Genomic DNA, 20,025 nt, shown 5'->3' on the forward strand with positions numbered 1-20,025 from the left:
CTTTACAGTGGCATCTGGCATTCCCTCTTGTTGCACATGTTGTGTGAATGCTATGCAATGCTACGGTTAGGACCGTCTTTCCCAATTAAAGTCTGTTAAGCAAATTTTATTTTTAAGTATCAACACTGAATATCCGCAGTTTGCGGAAGCTGTTCATGAAGGAAGGAACACGCCTTAAAGCCAACCTGCAGAGGTGAAGAAATATGCATTGAATGCCGCAAGACAAAGCTGCAACGTAATCACACAATGGTCATCTAAAAAAAATAGTCTTCCCCTGTAAACAGAGCTACCACGATGCACAGCAGCGTTCCTCTTTGAATGACAAAGGTGCAACTTTAAAAATAGCCTCCGTTGATCTCTGCCTCCTTCACTCACTCCCTCGTAAATACACACGCACACGCACACACACACACACGCACACACGCACACACACACACACACGCACACACGTACAAATGCACATTTTGCATTGTGCTGCTGCAAGGCTTTGCGAATGTTGTATATTGATGCCGGAGCCAAGCAAACAGTTGGATGAACTTAACTCCAGGAACTCTGTCATATAATATTACTGCCAAAAAGCAGTCATATTGACCACGAGTGCTCAACGGCAAATGATGAAGAGATCTGACAAGGGAGGGAGTGAAGCTCCACAGGCAGTCGGGGAAAATGCACAAAGTGATGCTCAAGGCTGATAGCAACTGTCAACACTGTGGATGTCACAGACCATACAAGCAGCATGGACTCAAAGGACCAAATCATTATTCATTTTCTTTGCAGCAACTGGGTGGGGGTCAAGAGGTGTGTTCTCGCTGCGCCTGTTTAAATATTTTTATTTCATATTTCATCTATTAAATTAAATAACACACCATGCATACCTCCTAATCAGAGGTAATACTTTGGCTCTTGGTGAGGGCGGGTGCTTTTTGCTCTGTTGCTTTATGTAAGGACCACCGCTTCACATCTAGATAAGAATGTTGAGTTGGATCTAAATAAAACAGATCAAGGGAGAGAACTACTGAAGGCTAATTGTACTGAGGGATGTATTCCAAGTGGGCAGAAGCAGCAACAGCAGCGGCAGCATCAGGCCAAGGCTTTGAAATATGACTCGGCAGGAAAAGTAGTCAACAGTTGATGGACCGATTGTTCACAAGGCAGGCAACATCGACATGTTTCCACAACATTTCATTGCTGGTGTCGTGTTATGTACACGCTTCAGCCTAAGCTGCAGTAGCTATTACAAACCAATGTGAGCTGGAGCCTATCCCAGATGACTTAGGGCAGGTCACCGGCCAACAGCGGGGCACGTTATTCTCACTGCAGATGAAACTTATGTTCTTTACTTCCTCACAAGCCGCTCAAAGAACAGTGCTTGGAAAAATTGTAACAAAGGACACACCAGATGGTCAAAGGTGAAATATTCACCAACCATTAATTGATCGATAAATGGCATTTGGGTGGGAATTGATTGTTGATCAATCAAATTCTGAATTAGTTCAGGTAACGTGGATTGTACGAATTGTGTGCAACCAGCAGATTACTTGTTTAATTAATTTAAAGGCTGAAGAGAAATTTAATAGGAAGTTAAATATAAGTATCTGCAATTTTTTAAAATGCTGAAAAAATAATAAAATAATAGTTTTCATTCATTCATCTTCCGAACCGCTTGATCCTCACTAGGGTCGCGGGGGGTGCTGGAGCCTATCCCAGCTGTCTTCGGGCAGTAGTCGGGGGACACCCTGAATCGGTTGCCAGCCAATCACAGGGCACACAGAGACGAACAACCATCCACGCTCACACTCACACCTAGGGACAATTTAGAGTGTTCAATCAGCCTGCCACCCATGTTTTTGGAATGTGAGAAGAAACCGGAGCACCCGGAGAAAACCCACGCAGGCCCGTGGAGAAGGAGCCGGAGCTGGAATCGAACCCGGTACCCCTGCACTGTGAAGCCGACGTGCTAACCACTGGACTACCGGGCCGCCCGTTTAGTAAAATGATACTGTATATACCAGGGGTCACCAACCTTTTTGAAACCAAGAGCTACTTCTTGGGCACTGATTAATGTGAAGGGCTACCAGTTTGATACACACTTAAATAATTTGCCAGAAATAGCCAATTTGCTCAATTTACCTTTAACTCTATGTTATTATTAATAATTAATGATATTTATCTTTGTGAAAACACTGATCATGTTAATGATTTCTCACAACAAATATATAGAAACAGATAAATATCAATATGCAACACTTTATTTTTATATTTTTCAAACATTTGAAAATGATCACTTCTACAACAGTATTATGAAATCACAATATCCCATTTTAACTAGCTAGCCACTAACATTTTTTAACAAATCATGAATTACTTTGCACCATGTTTGTACAAATAATAACTCATGTAAAATACAAAAATCAACTCTCAAATTTTTAAATAAATCATGTCACACTTTGAACTGGACACCAAATCTGTTATCTGTTTCTATGTCAATTAGTGGGAAGCCTGGCATTGCATGCTGTTAACCAGTGTGTTGTACTCTGGTGTGTAACTTGACACTGCAACTCTGAGTGAGTCTTGCAGATGTGCATCAGTGAGGCGTGTTCTGTGTTTGTTTTTGATGAAGTTCATGTCAGAAAAGGCTGATTCACAAAGATAAGTTGAACCAAACAGGCTTGCAACCTTCATAGCTGCTGCGCATACACCACTGTACTTTTCTGTGTCAAGAAGGCACCAAAAGTTTGGTGCAGCCTGATGGGCTTTGAGGTGGAGGTCATTTTGCAGTGTTACAATTTCAATCTCCACCTGTTCAGCATCCAGGCTGAATGTTGCACTTAACTGCTCAGCAATACATGATATGTCCACGTTCATGAAACGGTTAGAAATGAACGACACACATGGCTCAAGCTGATCCAGGTCACAAAACCTGTTCTCAAACTCTTGACCAACTCTGTTTATGACCTGAGAGTACTTTTCTGCAACTTTGTCAAAAGCCTCAGATGCAGAAGCATTGTCTTTCAGCACCATCTGCACAGAGGGAAAGTGCAGCACTTTTTTTCTCTGTAAATGCACAGAGAAAAGGCTCATCTTAGCTTTAAATGCATTTAAAGCACTTATCATATCGGCAACAGTCTTACCTTTGCCTTGCAGCTCACAGTTCAAACTGTTCAGTTTCCCAGTAATGTCCGTTAAAAATGCAAGGTCATCATCATTACTTCTTTGACAACATCCCCGTCTGTAAATGCCTTCTTTTTCTTAATCAAGAATTGCGTAGCTCTAAACGAGGCTTCGGTTGCTTTTTGGGAGTTTTTAACCGGTCTAGTGAAAAAAGACTGCCGTTTGCACAAAGCAGCCTTTAACTCACGGGCTTTCTCTGCTCGCAGTGCGCTGCCCGGTGGGTAGTTAGCGTGGTAACTTGTGTGACACGTAGTGAAATGTCTCTCCACATTGTGCCGCTTTGCTACCGCCACAGTTGCCCCGCAAATGAGACACACGCAGGATCCTTTCACAGTGGTAAAAAAAAACTCTCCCTCCCATTCGTCGTGAAAATGATATGTTTTCTTTCTTTTTTCTGCCATTTTTTGGGGTAACTCTTCTCCTCAGTTTCGTTGCGTCTGCTAGCTTGTTTGTATGAGCGCAACAAACGCTATGAACTATACTAGGTCAGAGTTCATTTATATTAAACACAAAAAACATTTTAAATTTTAAGTGTTTTTATATATATGTTGTCATTTGTAAGTTACATGCAAGTCTGATTTAAACCACAATAGCAAAAAAAAATAATAATAAAAAATAGAGGCAGCTCACTGGTAAGTGCTGCTATTTGATCTATTTTTAGAACAGGCCTGCGGGCGACTCATCTAGTCCTTACGGGCGACCTGGTGCCCGCGGGCACCGCGTTGGTGACGTCTGGTATATACCATAGTCTTTAATCTGACCATTTTTTTTTTCTTTGAATAAGTTTAGTCAAATTCTCCTCCCAGGCAAATCTGCAGTACAAATAAAGGTTATCATATGTTTAGTCAACTGAATACCCCAAATGCCAACTGATAAAAACCCTATCTTTCATGAATATTTGTTCAACAATTAATAATTAACACAACTCAGTCTGACTGATCTATTTTGTGGGGGGGAAAAAAAGTCAAAAGGGAGACTCATCAAAATGTCCTGCTTATGACACTGTAATTACAGGTGTGATGTAATGTGGCGCAATGCCTATTTTTAGCAAAAAGACATTTACGGGGATGAAAATGAAATGTCAATCTTGTTACAAAAATGTCACCCTCCCATTTATCACCTTGTCATTTTTCGAGCAGTGACTGAGAGACCGCCTGGCTCCGCTGAAGCACCTGACCTCCAGTTTATAAGAGGCTTAATAATTTATGGCTCAACAGATCTTACAAAGTGAGGACCTTTCCTACTTTTAAAAGTTGCAGCGGAAATGATCACCTCCAGATAGGGTGGTCATTATTTATTCAACATGTCTGAAAAGGGAATTTATGAAAAGTGAAAAAGACACGCGCAGGTGAGATTCATTTTTCTATCCTGGGCACAGTGACTCAGTGACCCAGTGGTTGGCATTTCTGCTTTTCAGTCAAGAGGTTATGGCTTTGAATCTTGACCCCATCCTGTGTAGAGTGTGCTGGTCCACTTAATGCTTCTGTAAATTTTGCCTGATACTCTGGCTGTCTCTCACATTTCAAAACCATGTGTTAGATTAACTTAACACACTCAATTGTCTTAAGATTGCAAGTATGAATACTGTAATTGGTTTTTTTTTTTAATCCATTATCTGACTGTGGCATGTGGCAGCCATTTTGCCACTTGCAGTCGACTGAAAATGAAATCGAAGTGATTCAGGGCTGAGGTAGCAACTGTCATGTCTCACCCGTTTTCTGAAAGTAAACTTGATGTTACAATACACACAAACGTGTTGCGCTGTCAATTTCATTTCTGACCACTGTCTCAGGGCCACCAAAGCAGTTTGATGGCAGTCACCATTAATTGAACACTTTGTCGCAGAGAGAAAAAAAATGTCCTTCCTATTGACAATTTAAGACTCCATGAAACTTCCTTCTATGTTTATTGGAATGACGTGTTCAGCTAAGACCTGTGAATGTGTCACTCTCGCCGACACTCTCATAAGAAAAGCGACCAATTACAAGGGTCAAAATGTCTAAAAGGTGTTTATGTCTACAACAGAGATGGATGTCAAGTCTGAACAGTTTGGTATGAGCGAGTCACCGATAATCCGGTATGCTTTGCACCTGGTCACGCCTGCTCCATGTGAACTGTGACAGGAGGCACTCTTGTCATACATTTAAGAAGATAGCAATGTTGCAAAATTACAACAACAAACGCTGGCTCTGATTGTAATGTAGTGTTACCGGCATGCAAATGAGAGATTTGTGGGCAGTTGAAGCAGTTAAAAAAATACATAAACTCCACACAGGAAGGCTGGAGCTGGAATCGAACCCTGCACCTATGCACTTTTCAATAACTGTTAAAAAAATATATAATATATATTTGAGGCGACAACACACGTAGAAAAGCAAAAAGATTCCATTCTGCTGGATGCGCATCTCAGCATCGCTGGTATGTCTCTCAATTCCATTACTTCTCAAATCGCCCTCAGTGTGATGAGTATTTTCTGCTTCGCTTCCTGCCAAATGGAGTTCTTGCCATACGACAACATGGCGCAAACAACGTTGATTGAGGCCCACATCCTTCTGACCACATGTTTTCAGGAACAATAAACACTATCCAGCTTGTGGAAAACAATAGTTCCGTGCCTGCAGAAGCGCCAGCTAAATATGAGGTGGGTGTAAGAGCTGTGAAGGTTTTTCTGAATATTATGCCAAATTGTCTCTGTTTGCTTAGCTACTTTCTACATGAACACTTGTTTAACCACACAGACCACTGGGAATGATCCACATCACAAGTGGGCGCGCACACACACATACACGCCAAATAAACACGTCATTTTTGAATAAGACAGATATGAAGTCAATTTAGTTTACCTTGGCACTGAAATCCTTGTTTTCCAAAGCCCCTGCGGAAGCAAACAAAGGAGGATTATATGAGTTGACCATTTCCACTCACACGATCAGAAGTGCTTTCTATTTAACAGTTGGAGGTCTGAACTCATGATGTGAAACACACAAACAGTCATGAGGCGTTTTCTGGGAGTTTTTGGAAAGTCAAGCTAACCAAGCCTTCACCATTGGACTACAAAGTCCAGGGATTCGACTATGCACACATTCAGCATTCTTTGAGTCTGGAATGGTTTTCATGCAGAGAACTGGCACTGTGTGATTCCTGCTAGACTTGCTAAAACGTCCAGTCCGCTTATCTGCATGATGTTGTCTTAGTGAGTCCCTCCCAGAAAACAAAGTGGACTCTCCCTGCCTGCATTGATACAAAGGGGATTGGAAGAAGTTGTAGTCTGTAATCACAGGACATGTTTGGCTCTCTGGACTACGAACTAAGGAGTGCCAATAGCCAGTGCGCATGCCATGCTGTAAAACTCTCAAGGTCATAAACTACAAGCAGTAAAGGCCATGAGATCATACTTGCACCTGCAAAAGTGGATGCCTGTGAACATGCGCAGAAACCTACAACCTCTGAAGTTTAACACAACCTGTTAAGGAAGACTGGTCTATTTCTTTAAATTTAGACAAAAAATCCTTGCGGGTGGGAGCCATGACAGCCGTGTTGATATATTCAAAGCTAAGTATAAATGACAACACTTTGGCCATCTTCAAATTATGCTGTGCAAAATGGATGATGAACTCCGCTCTGACGGCAACCCTGACGGCAAGCATGTTTCATCAGTAATGAATAATCATTTTAATAGTAATTAATTTTAACTATACGGACATCCGGTTACATTCTAATGTGTTAATCTCACTTGAACATGTTTTTTTTTTGCTCACGAACAGTTTAACTTTGTGGTACCTGATGGAAGGGACAGGCGGTCTGGATAATAGTTACCGCTGAGATACTGAAATTCTGAGCATTTGGACAATCTTAAATTAAAAACATTATCTCAATGATTCATTGATTATAAAAAAGAATTATCAGTTCATTTTAAAAGCCATTAATTGTTGATTAATCGATGAATTTAAGAATACATGAATAATATTTTCATCTATCCCATTTCAGCAACATATTTTCATTGTTAACTGGCATAAGTGTAAAACTTAATGAACTTCTGTATATTCAAGGTAAAACAAACAGCTGACCCTTTGTAGACCCAACAATATGCTGTATAGCAATTAAACAAGTAGAGAAGGAAGCTTGCTGAATGTGTTTCAACTGCATGCATTCAAAATCGCTCAACAGTATATTAAAACGTCCATCCGTCCTTCCATCCATTTTCTATCACGCTGCTCCGGTCATGTAATGCTGGGACCTGCAGCATATTCTAACTGACTGGTCAAAAGGTAGACTACCGGACTACAGACAATCACACCATCAAGGCCGAACCTCACTGAGCGCAGAAGGTTTACAAATGTTTACGTAGCGAATGTTGCTCTTTTTTAGTCAGGATTCGGTCAAGGTGGCAAACAGTTGCAAAGACCTTCACCGACAAATATAATGGTCTCAAACTGTTTTTCTTGATGCAAAGAAATTTGAACAAGTTCAAAGTTTGATGGCGGCAAGAAATGTCTTTACGACCATTAAAATTGTTTGGGAATGTCGGGCGAATGTCTTTGCAACCGTTTGATACATTGAACAAACTCTGCCCAAAAATAACAACTCAAAAGACAAATGCTGCATGCGCACACATGTGCAAACCTTCAGCATTCCGTGACATACCTGTACATGTTCAGAGTGGTAACCAAACCCATGCTTGTCAGGGAAGATTATAGTTAAAATAATCCAAATAATAATAATAAAATGAAAAACTAAAATTATATTTGAAAAAACATTTTCATTAACTAAATGAAAATGTTAAAAAAACAGAGAAGCAAAGAAACAAAAACAAAAAGTACCTTAATTACTTTATTACACACTACAGTATGTTGTAACCTTTTTTTCCTTATCTTGCTCTAGTCAAGTACTGCACATATTTTTTAACTAAATTTAAAACTAAAACTAAATAAAACAAACAAACAAAAACAAAGCATTTGGGGGGGGGGGGCAGGGACTAATAAAGACAAACAAACCTGCTCTGAAAACTAATTAAAACTAACTGAGTTTAAAAAAGAAAAGTCCAAATAAAATAAAAATGAACCACCATGAAAAATCCAATCTATTATAATAACTCTGTGGTGAGGTGAGAGAACCATGGAACTTGATGTCTCCATCAAGTCACTTGTGATCTGCTGGTAGCCTGCTAGACAATTTCCAGTAACTGCTCAAATTTGGCTTATATCTCTCACCAATGTGCAATGTTCTGCAGATGTATAAACCAATTAAAAAATAAATAAACAGGAACATGGTCCTGATCAATGAAAATGTTTCCACTGTTAGTCGTCTGCAGAATTACTCTCAAATGTGCACGTTAACGATAAAAAAAAGAAAGAAATTGCAGTGTGCCTAACTAAGCAAGGGAAATCCAGGACTCATCAGAAACGCGCATCAGCTTAAGCAGGAAACATTGCAGGAAATGTCTGTAATGCTAAATTTGTAGAACGTTTACTTTATCATGACTTCCAATCAAAAAGGGAACTTCACCAATGGAATACAGACTGCACATGCAAGGAACGTTTACACATTTTGAGGGCTTTGAAGAGGAAAATAAACAACATGGTCCTCGCCATATGGGTCGGGGATCCCCGAAGAAGTCTACTTTTGACATGGCAGTCGACACGTTGGTGCGATTTGCTGGATCAGGTGGGGAAAAGTTGCAAAGTGAAGTTGCGTAACATCATGAAGGAAGGATCGTAGGCGCGAAGTTGCAATCCAATATGCAACAGGCTGCATGCGTGGAGGTGGAGGTGGCCGGGTAGGGTGGAGGCGGAGACGAATGGCTTACCAGATGAAGTCCGTGCAGTGGCTGCAGAAAGTCGGCTGTTTGAAAAACCTGGCTGTAAACTTGTGGTTATTCACTTCGTGGACGTTTTTCTGCCTCAGGGCGCCTCTGCGATCAAACCTCTTCGCCACGACCGCGATGAACGAGTCGTTCAAATTTGTATCGGCCATGTTGAACGCAAACAAGCTCCGCTGTCGCTGTTTTCCGAGTGTCGTGTCTTGCTAGGGGTTGGGTCGGGAACCAGCAGAGAGACACGCTGTAGACTTGTTGAGTGCTTGTGAGTGAGGGCTTTTCCCAGTCTGTGGCTGCCACTGGGCACCTCCGCTGTCAACTCCGAGCACCGTCAAGTCAGCTATGGCTGAATACAAACAGTACATCCGCTATTACATTCAAAGTAAAAGTATGTAAATTTCTCCCACTGCGCACGAGAAGCAGAGACCGCCCTGTCGATTGGACACCACCCCCCCACACACACACACACACGCGCGCGCGCGCGCACACGCACGCACACACACACACGCACACGCTCACGGCAATTCAGTCAACAGAGCCCAGTGTATGATTTTATTTTATTGTTGGACTTCTAGTCACTGGTTAACAATTTTTCGTACATTTTTTACAGAGATGCAAGTGAAGCTTTTTTAAGTGATTTTTTTTTCAAATTATTGTTGTTTTTGTGCTTACTTTGAATATCCCCTCGTTTTTTCTCTTGCAAATCAGGCTTTAACAATAATAATAATCAAGTAATATTCACCAACTGTTTCGGATTTAAGGGTTAGGTTCAGCAACAGGTGGAATTTTTTCTGAAGCGTCATCGCTATAAATTACAACTCATAGTGAAAGCCCTGTTGCACAAATTTTATAGGTCCAAATTAAAAACAAGAAAATTGTCTCAAAAACATGGTGTTAAAAAAAGCAAATACACTTTACACATCTTTGTCGAAAAGACACTTAAGTAAGCCATCTATGATTAAAATTTGCTGTTTTAAAATACTGTACCACACAGTTCTTGAGCTCCCCTCTAAAATTGCCTTTTTTTCTCCTGTTCCTCTCTCTTGAGTGCCATCTTTCCTATCAAATGTGATCCACCACCTAAATATTACTGTTTTACAGTAAATAGTATTAATGTATTGTGGCGGCACATTGTCTGCCTCACAGTACAGAGGTCAAGGGTTCAATTCTGGGCTCTGGTCTTCTAGTGTGGAATTTGTATGCTCTCCCTGTGCCTGTGTGGGTTTTCCCTACATACTATGCCCCAACCCCCCAAAAAAAGAAAAAATGACCTACATGACTAAACAGAAATTACATCAAGTTGCAACTATACTCTAGGTAAGTCAAAGGTGCACTAAGTCCTCTTCTATTTTGAATAATTTTAGAATGTTTCCAGTTATAATGGAGTGTGTAACTTCGAAGGGAATTTTCCACTAATCCACTTTTGTCATATTGATTTAAAACTGGCATGATTACCTGACAGTAGTACATGATAAATGTGATGTGTGGGGGGGCATCTCTGCCCTAATTTGTTGCCTCTAATTTTATTTTGAGAACCCACTATATCAGATGAAAAACAATGAATCAGAGACAGGAGGTGTCAGTCTGGTCATGTCCTTCCAGGAACACCGATTCATTGGAATCAAAACCATTACAAATAAGGTGATTATCTGAGGTAACAAGCCATGGTGGATGACAAATGATTGACACATTGACAAATGATTGACACATTGTAAATCATGCCATAAATCCCTGACTGTTTTTCTTTGGGTGTGGTGGCTTATTGCAAATCGGTTTACAGGCATAAAATGTTCATCATGTGACTTTCTTGAAAACACAACATAAAATTGTAAAATAAATTGACCTCAAATTCTGGAATTTCCCATAAATACTGAGGAAAAAAAGTGTAACATAAAAAACTTAAGTTAATTGTAATTATTTATTCATGCTGAAACCTTTGTGCCTTTTTACTTTGTTTTACAACCTAATATCCGTCTATCCATCCATTTACGAATCAGCACATCCTCACGAGGGTCGTGCTGGAGCCTATCCCAACTGTCTCCAAAAGGCAGGGGACTTGAACTGGTTGCCAAACAATCGCAGGGCACACATAGACAAACAACCATTCACGCTCACAATCACAACTTGGGACAATTTAGAGTGTTCCATTAATCTGCCGTGCATGTTTTTGGAAAAACCCCACGCAGGCGCAGGGAGAACATACAAACTCCACACAAGAAGGCCGGAGCCGGAATCTCCTCTACACTGTCGACCACTGTGCAGCCCAGAACTAATGAATCAACTTCGTATTTGTTTAGTTTTAAAAAAAAAGTATTTTTATCACCTAGTTTTGGGCTCCATGTTTAGTTTCATCCTTACTTTTGTACTGCATTTGTTTGAAAATGTATTTTATCATTCAATAATCTATTTTTGTACATTTCAAGTAACACGTCTGTATCAACGTATTGTAATGTGTTGCGCTTTATTGATAATCTTGCACTATTTTTTTTCTTTTGCACATTGCTGCTGAATTTTCATCCTCCATTTTCTGCACCACTTATCCTCACGATCGTGCTGGTGTCAATCCCAGCTGACTTCAGGCAAGGGGCAGGGTGCACCCTGAACTTGTTGCCAGACAATTGCAGAGGAAACACAAAGGAGACACAGGAAAGCAGGAGTACTGTTCCTAGTTTTCCCTAAACCAATACAGGACTAATAAACCAGATGACACTTTTGTTGTAAATCGATAGCAGGCCTGGATGGTTTTCAGTATTGCATTTAGTGCTTTAATCCCTTGGAATACTATTGTGTAAATCAACCCCAGCTCTCTCCTGTACTGTAACACTGCTGCAATTAGTTTCTAGTCATTGTATGAATGATCAATAGTCAGTATTATTGGAAGCGGGCCCCATAATCTAATTTTAGTCCTTGGGTCTCCATAGAGGCATGGGCTGGCTCTGACTGGAAGTGCTACGTTGGCAACAATGTAGGCTCATTATCACACTTAGATTTATGTGATTAGATTACAAAAGAAATTATCCGATTTGGTTACACGTAATGAGTAAAAGGTACTGTAATGCCCCTCAGTAGCGGAGAGAAGGATGCTCGCAGTCGCTGATACTCTTAATCATTTTTAATAACAAAATAAGTAATAAACACACGCATTCAAGGAGTTGCTGTTCGCCACAACTCACGCCCATGCGCTCCACACTCAGACTCACTCCCGGAGCCAATATTCCCCCCAACCTGGCTCCTCCTCTCCCTATGATGTCACACAAATACAAGAAACAGATATTACGGTACATTATCAGTTCAAATGTTGAGTAAAAATAAAAACATATACAAGCCTTCCTGAAATATTCATTTGAGGACGATCACAAAGTCTTTCGTTACACAGTGCGTTGAATGGGGACTACTGTATTGCATCCCTACCGATCCATGGCGTATACTTTTATTTTGAAGACAAACATCCGGGTTGTGTGTTAACAACATAAAGCCTTGATTGTGGTGTGGTCTCTCTCTCCGTCTTCCTGTTGTTACACTTCACGGGGTTGGGACAAGGTCCATGATCCTGCCCTGGAATTGCTATATGAGGACACCCTCGTGCGGAAAATCAGAGAATCACATTATTGGTACCTGAGGGGAAAGGTCGTGGGAGAACTGCCGCCCAAGAAGAAAATGAAAATACCTGTACTGCAATCGGCATAGATGACCAATGGTTAGTGCGTCGGCCTCACAGTGCAGAGTTTGATTCCAGCTCCGGCCTTCCTATGTGGAGTTTGCATGTTCTCCCCGGGCCTGCATGGGTTTTCTCCGGGTACTCCGGTTTCCTCCCACATTCCAAAAACATGCATGACAGGCTGATTGAACACTCTAAATTGTCCCTAGGTGTGAGTGTAAGCGCGGATGGTCATTTGTCTCTGTGTGCCCTGTGATTGGCTGGCAACCGGTTCAAGGTGTCCACTGCCTAATGTCCGAAGACAGCTGGACAACAAACTCAGAGATAGAGACGTCAAGAGTGAGGATTGGAGCAGATGTCTTGACCCCCACATGCCAGAGTGCAGCACTGTATCTATCCACATTGCCACCCAGGACCATGGGGAGAACAAACCGATTCCAGTGAGTCAAGACCAAGACAAAAATGAGACTCATGAACGCCAAAAACACAAGTTAGACCGAGGTATCTGGTCGACTTGGAGGGCTACGGACAGGAGTTGATTCCACTCCTGGACCCATCATTTCTCCGTACCTTCCACTCATCCGATCCAGCTAAACCAGGTAGGCTGGCAGAAGGTGTCCCTTAAGGTGTCATGATACTGTTCTTGTGATTCTCCAGCAGGTAGCAGAAGAGAGCCATCCCTCCAACTTGCACACGTGCTGCCAATGTAATCAGCCGACTACTTAAGGTTTGCCATGTTGTCATGTCTCTGTCGGATAATTCGCCTTGCTCACGACTGTTACCAAATGCTGAATTTGTCTTGACTGTCCATGTTGTTGTTCCCGCCAAGTTTTCTGCACTTACCTTTGTATGTAGTTTTTATTCGATTCAAAGGTAGCAATTTAACATAGAATGTTACATCATTATACTTAGAGTCAACAATGTAAATGTATTTATTTCTCTTTACGAAATAGCAGTGTTACAACAAAAGGGGAAGTCCACAGTCAGAGCTTCCAGGAACACGGATTTCAGAGCAGTGTTGGGGTTTTTTTTTGTTTTGCCAGGGACACTGGAGGTCAAAGTACACATACAACTGACAAAATGTTGGCGTGTGTCTGTGGGTTGCTAGTGTCTATTCATAAGGTAACTACTATTCTCTATTCTAGTTCATTCTAAACATGTTCAGCGGAATCAAGTTCTTCCCACCAAAACTCCCCAAGCATGCCTTTCCCCAGCCTGATCTCACAAGGTTGAAAACATCACCAGTGTCTTGGCAAGGTGATGAATTAAGACAGAATGTCAGAATGTTGATTCTTGCTCTCTGATAAATCAAAACCAACTGTACCCTCTGTCAGCAACTAGTGCCCTTCTTATCTGTTTACTTTTGCAGAACCACAAACAGCAGTGAGAAAGTCAACACACAGAAAGTGAACTGGTCACCACAGGAAAGACGCATTGAATTTCTGCACTTTTCTCCTCAGGATGGAACATATTCTCAATGTTTGGCTTCTAGGCACATTTTGTATCCTTGTGACAGCACAAGAACGTCACGGTATTTACATTTTCATACTTTTTCCTGTCACAGATTACTTTTGTATTTGGTTATCTAATGATTGCTTGTAGATGAACCCTCATAGTAAGTTGACGACATTGAGCAATCACCTGCCTGCACAGTGTTACATGTGGCTGTTTTGTGTGTCACAGTTGAAATGGTCTAAACTTGAATCACGGTTTAGTCTGACCTGTCTAAAGTTTGCATGTTCGACAGCTTCCCTCAACATTCTAAAACTTGCATGCTATGTTAACTCATTCTGAATCGATTGCCAGCCAATCACAGGGCACACAGAGACGAACAACCATCCACGCTCACACTCACACCTAGGGACAATTTAGAGTGTTCAATCAGCCTGCCACGCACGTGTTTGGAATGTGGGAGGAAACCGGAGCACCCGGAGAAAACCCACGCAGGTCTGGGGAAAACATGCAAACTCCACACAGGGAGGCCGGAGCTGGAATCGAACCGGTACCTCTGCACTGTGAAGCCGACGTGCTAACCACTGGACTATCGGGCCGCCCCACTCTATGTTAACTCAACACTCTAAATTCACGACTGGTGTCAATATGGATCAATTCTCGGTGGTCTACATTTGGCCTGCGAATGTCCAGAGGGTACTGTACTCTCTCAAAGTTAGCTGGGATAGGCTTCAACTCCCCCGAGACCCTAATGAGGACAAACGCTACACCGCTTATCCTGAAGAGGGTCATGGGTAATTGCTGCAGCCTATCCTCGTTGACTTCGGGCAGAAGGCGGACTACACCCTGAACTGGTCGCCAGTCAGTTGCAGGGCACATATAGAGACAAACGACTATTCACACCGTCACTGAGTGGCAACCCATCCCATGCTGCCTGCACACAATTCGAGTGTAACACTACACGAATGAATGCAATAATAACCCAAATGCTGATCAAGACTTGCTTTGTTTTCAATCACCGGTCACTGTGTGTTTATCCTTGCAGGATGTGTCATTTCTGAGCTGGGTCCCAACATTGAAGCAACGGAATACCGGAACATCTTTATGCCCGGTCAAGAGTTAGTGCTGTCTTGTAAACTGGGATACACGTCCATTTTGGGCCCTCGGACAATTGTATGTACAGAAGACGGAGAGTGGACTGTAACCAAATTCAAGTGCATTGGTGGGTCTCAGATCAATGTTATTTAATGTGACTGCAAATGTAAGCACTTCCAATATGTTTTTTTCCCGACAAAGATTGTGTGTTTTTTTTTCAGACATCAGTTCTTGTGGTTATTCTTAAATTCAATAAAGTTGGCTTCAGCATTCGGTCAGAATCATCAGACACTTTATTAGGTACACTTAATGTGTACCGTACACATTTAACAGTATGATGCATCATCATGTCCTCCTTTGAACCGTAATTATTCTGAGTCAATCACCTTTTTAATATAATGCCAGAAAAAAGAGACAATGTTCTTCAAAACAGTCTGTCTGTATTTAATGTTGATTTCAGTTACATGAGGTTGATTCCGATCCAGCGTTCTAGCTTTAGTCATTGAAAAGACAGGATAATATGATACTAACCAAATACTGTTTGTCGACTCATAACTATAATACTGTTCTGTCTTGTAGCAAAGCGTTGTCCTAATCCTGATCCACTGTCTAATGGAGATCTGTACTATGAGGATACGGTGTACCAGAGCACAATCAACTATACCTGTCACAAGGGGTAAAGTGAGAACTTCTTGTTGAATTCCAATGAAAGACATGTAAGAAGAAGCTAATAGTTTAACTGGTAATGTTGATGTGCACTCTATCAAACCCCGAATTATGTTGACTATCATAAGCATACCCAGTTGCGGTGCAAAAGATGTTTTTTCTCCTTGCCCCCCCCCCCCCCCCCCACAATATTGAAGGAGTGGCCCGTTAATCCAAATTTACACTAGAGACTGTAAACTAAACCATTCAACATATAGTAAGCCTACGAAGCCAGCCCAACTGGATAGCCCAAACTTTAGTATAGACAGTACGATGAGTCAATCGGGATACAGGATACATACAGTATGTTCCATTCACATGATCGGCTTATCAGCAAGCTCGAAGAAGCCTGATCATCAGCGTGATCATTTAAATCAGGTGTTTTGGAAGAGGGAGACTTGTAACACAGGCTGGTTAGGGGATCTTGAGAACCGGACTTGGACACTCCTGATCTAGTAACTGTAGTTTGGACGGCTGAACAGTTGAAGCAGCAGCAGGCAGGAAAAGGAGCAGACACAGATGATGCAGGCTTTCGAAAATTCAGGGGAAAGTGAGCGGGAAAGTGTCACTGCCGGTGAGCAGTTGTAACATTTACGTAATACGGGGACTTTGGACGGATGGCGGTAACGTCACCTACCTTCCGTTACATGGCTTGAGTAAAAGCAATCAGTTAATATTCCTAAATACTGCAATAGTAACACATTGCTCAAGAGTTGTCACATGGATACTTGCATACTTCCCAAAATCTCAAAGGATAAGCATCTTATTATAACGATATTGGAGAGTTTTAAGGCTGAGAAGTTGTTTGACAGCAGCACCTGTCCATCTTCAGCCACATCATAACATCTGACATATTTTTGTTAAGAGATAAGTAAGGTATTAGTTTGAATTAGCAACCCTCTATGCCAGGGGTTCCCTTTAATTAGATCACTGCGAGCCCTCCTAGTTTTTTTTACTATTGATTTAGTTGCCTGTCAATGGCAGGGAATGAGTTTAAAAAATACCACATTCTCTCATCATCATTGTGAAATCTGTCACTTGATTGACATAAAGAGCAGCCAGTAATATGTCTGTTGCAGGCCTCAAAATTCAAAGTACGGTATGTTTTTCAATAAATACAGATACTGTCCACATTTATTTTCAGGGATATCAAGAAAATACATATGAGAAATTATTTTTAAAAATGATCGATCGAAAAAAAATAAAAGCATAACCTTAAGATACTGAATACATATACTGTAACCCAATGAAATAAGGTGGAAGAGAAAGCATTTGTGGGATAGTCCCATGCTATAGTGTTTCAGTGGTTTAGGATAATGCTATTATTGGCAATCTAAAGAATTATGAACGAATGATGTGCTTTCTTTCCAAAGGTACACCCTCTCTGGACCCAAAAATGCAAAATGCCAAGCTGACGGAACATGGAGCACACGAGTTCCAGAATGCAAACGTATTTAGTCTGCAATTTCCTTCTTTCTCCCTTAATTTCCTTTCAATTTGGAACACAGCAAAGTAATCATTTAGCACTCCTATACAGTATTGTGAACAAATCAAACCTAACCCAATGTTTTTTTTTTTTACATTAATTGATACATAACACTATATGTTTGCTTGTCTTGCAGCTGTGTCTTGTGGGCTTGCTCCAATCCCAAAGTTTGGTCTTATCAGTTTTAACAAGAAAATAAGTGGAAACGCGACATATTTTGGCACTCATGGGACATATAAGTGCCTGCCTCCGTATGTCCTCTTTGGAAACGCACACGCTGAGTGCACGGCCAGTGGCAACTGGACCAAGACACCTGAATGTCGAGGTATAGTAAAAAAAAAAAAGTAATAATAATTTTGCAACGGTTTGTTCGGATTTGGAAGCTATTTTCCCAATAGGGAATAAAATGTGTCCTTTATCAGGTCCAACTGACATCATCATGAAACTTTAAATAAACACTTTTAGTTTTGTCACATTTCATTTTAACAGCTGAATACAGCACATGGCAGCATTTCTGCCTCTCAGTGCAGAGGTGCAGGGTTCAATTCTGGCTCCGGTCTTCCTGTGTGTTGTTTTCATGTTCTCCCTGTGCTTGTGTAGGTTTTCTTCCACGTTCCAAAAAACATGCATGGCAGCTTAATGGAACACTCTAAATTGTCCCTTGGTGTGATTGTAAGTGCAAATGGCTGTTTGTCTGTGTGCCCTGAGATTGGCTGGCAACCAGTTCAGGGTGTACCCCGCCCACGGCCCGAAGACAGCTAGAATAGGCTCCAGCACACCCGCGACCCTGAGGATAAGCGAAGGAAAATGGATGGATGGATGGATGGATGGAATACAATGCATACAAGTGTAAAAATTAGTTACCCACTGATAATTGAATTGTACTCTTTCTGACTGCTTGTTCTTGTAAAAAATTGTTGTTATGAATAAAATATGTTCACTGAATCAAAAGAAAGCTTTCTCTATCAGTATTAATTCATGGAATGCTAAATATTTCCAGTGGTTACGTGTCCTCCACCGGAGAACATTTTCAACGGTTACATGTCGAGCAATGACCAGAGACGTTACAACTTCATGGAGACGGTGCAGTACGGCTGCAATGGTGACTATATGCTGCAAGGAAGCTTCCAAATTTCTTGCCAGAAGAATGGAGATTGGTCTGAAAAACCAGCCTGTAAAGGTAAGCCAATATAGCTATTGTCTTTATACAGTTCATTAAGAAGTTGTGTTCTGTTTTGAGGCGCGTTCTTCCAATATTTGCATGGGTTCTCACAGGTATTTCAGAAAAAAATGCTTAATTAAAAAAAAAAAGCATAACACTGTCATCATGTTTTATATGTTGCCATTTCTATTACCTGCAGCTCCTTGCCACATTGACATAGGAAGAGGAAGAATATTATACAAAGAAAAAAAACTCTGGATTGGAGATCTCGACCCAAACAAAGTCTTCCATAATGACATTGTGTCAGTCTATTGCTTGGACAAAGTCAGGAAATGCGGCTATGCTGTGTCAACTCAGTGCATCGATGGAAATCTCAAAATCCCTGAATGCTTCGAAGGTAATGCATTGGGATGTTGAATATATTAATAGCCCTCACAAACTGTTGAAATGCTATTATAGTACATTGAGAAACAATATTGACAACATTTTAACAGCTACTCAAACTGTCATCTATCTTCTAACTACAGTAATTCTTTGTGTTTCTTTTTAGAGCCAAGCCGAATTGAATATACCTTTCATTCTGGTTCACTTCCTTCAGAAATACAGCAGTGCTGAGACGTAACAGATCTCTTCTCTGATGGTGATTATTAAATCAATGTAATACTCACAGGATTACTACAGTATTGTGCTGGTCTCCAAAAATAAAGTACATTTTGGGGCTTAAGATGCATGTGATTCATAATTTGTGTGTGATGTCTTCTGTAGAACAATTGAAAAATGAACTACATTTTGTGACGTAAAAAAATACCTCTAATTTTGGGGGGGAAAGATTATAACAGTCTGTCACTAAAGCCACAAAAGGCAAATTAAAACTTGACTCAGCAATGCCCAGAAACACTTCTCAGGGCCCAAACTCATTTGTGATGGACTGACCCAAAGTGTGACAAGTACACATTTCGGACGAGGGCCAAACAGGAAAAGAACCATAGTGCAAAGTTCAAAAGTCAGCAGGTGTTGTTGTTCTTGGACCATCTTCGTGCCCATGGCATGGGTAACTTCTACCTCTGTGAAGGAACGATTAATGCTGAAAAAGAACATCCCTTCCTACCAATACATGGAATAAGTAAATCATGTGGGTCAAAATCCAAACCCAGGGGGTCGCTGTGCTGCATGTTTTCCATCTCTCCCTGTTGGCTGTGATTATTAGCCTCGTGTTTGCATTCAATGCTGTGCCGTGCTGCAAATTGCGCACAATGGGATAACCTACTTCATAAGTGTCAAACTCCGGTCCTGGAGGGCAACTGTCCTGCATGGATGGGCTCCAGCACCCCCCCGCGACCCGAGTGAGGATTAAGCGGTTCGGGAAATGGATGGATGGATATATACACTTCCGGGTTTGACGCTTTAATTCCAGTCGCCTTGAGCGTGTGCTGGATCCGTTTCAATATTAATGGTAGCGAAAACAGCTACTCTCAGAGTAG

At 41.3% G+C, this 20,025-nt stretch overlaps 2 protein-coding genes across 3 annotated transcripts in view; one reads left to right on the forward strand and one right to left on the reverse strand.

The window, feature by feature from the left end:
* LOC127612741 (protein kinase C alpha type-like) overlaps positions 1 to 20,025 on the reverse strand; it is a 152,053-nt gene that overhangs the window by 83,614 nt on the left and 48,414 nt on the right. Inside the window, exons 2-3 of one of the 2 annotated variants that reach the window (XM_052083522.1) lie at positions 8,978 to 9,232; positions 6,015 to 6,046 (exon numbers count right to left, since the gene is read on the reverse strand). In XM_052083522.1, the coding sequence (XP_051939482.1) occupies positions 6,015 to 6,046; positions 8,978 to 9,144 (199 nt within the window). In that variant the 5' untranslated portion in view covers positions 9,145 to 9,232. Of the gene's footprint in view, positions 1 to 6,014; positions 6,047 to 8,977; positions 9,335 to 20,025 lie in introns of those variants that run through there. The other variant, XM_052083521.1, reaches the window with a different exon arrangement.
* On the forward strand, positions 13,792 to 19,268 carry LOC127612767 (beta-2-glycoprotein 1-like). The gene is made up of 9 exons (XM_052083560.1): positions 13,792 to 13,901; positions 14,014 to 14,175; positions 15,142 to 15,318; positions 15,771 to 15,867; positions 17,270 to 17,346; positions 17,519 to 17,707; positions 18,383 to 18,562; positions 18,744 to 18,941; positions 19,095 to 19,268. The coding sequence occupies exons 2-9, from the start codon at positions 14,106 to 14,108 to the stop codon at positions 19,157 to 19,159; spliced, it is 1,053 nt and encodes a 350-aa protein (XP_051939520.1). The 5' UTR covers positions 13,792 to 13,901; positions 14,014 to 14,105; the 3' UTR covers positions 19,160 to 19,268.

Source organism: Hippocampus zosterae, chromosome 13 (assembly GCF_025434085.1).
Source record: "Hippocampus zosterae strain Florida chromosome 13, ASM2543408v3, whole genome shotgun sequence".
NCBI lineage: Eukaryota > Metazoa > Chordata > Actinopteri > Syngnathiformes > Syngnathidae > Hippocampus > Hippocampus zosterae.

What these genes read in the sequence shown, in the direction of transcription:
- LOC127612767 (XM_052083560.1), top strand. Translation starts at nt 14,106, where the DNA reads ATGGAACATATTCTCAATGTTTGGCTTCTAGGCACATTTTGTATCCTT. An exon ending in GACAGCACAAGAACGTCACG is followed by an intron (nt 14,176 to 15,141) that starts GTATTTACATTT and finishes TTATCCTTGCAG; the next exon opens with GATGTGTCATTTCTGAGCTG. An exon ending in AATCCCTGAATGCTTCGAAG is followed by an intron (nt 18,942 to 19,094) that starts GTAATGCATTGG and finishes GTTTCTTTTTAG; the next exon opens with AGCCAAGCCGAATTGAATAT.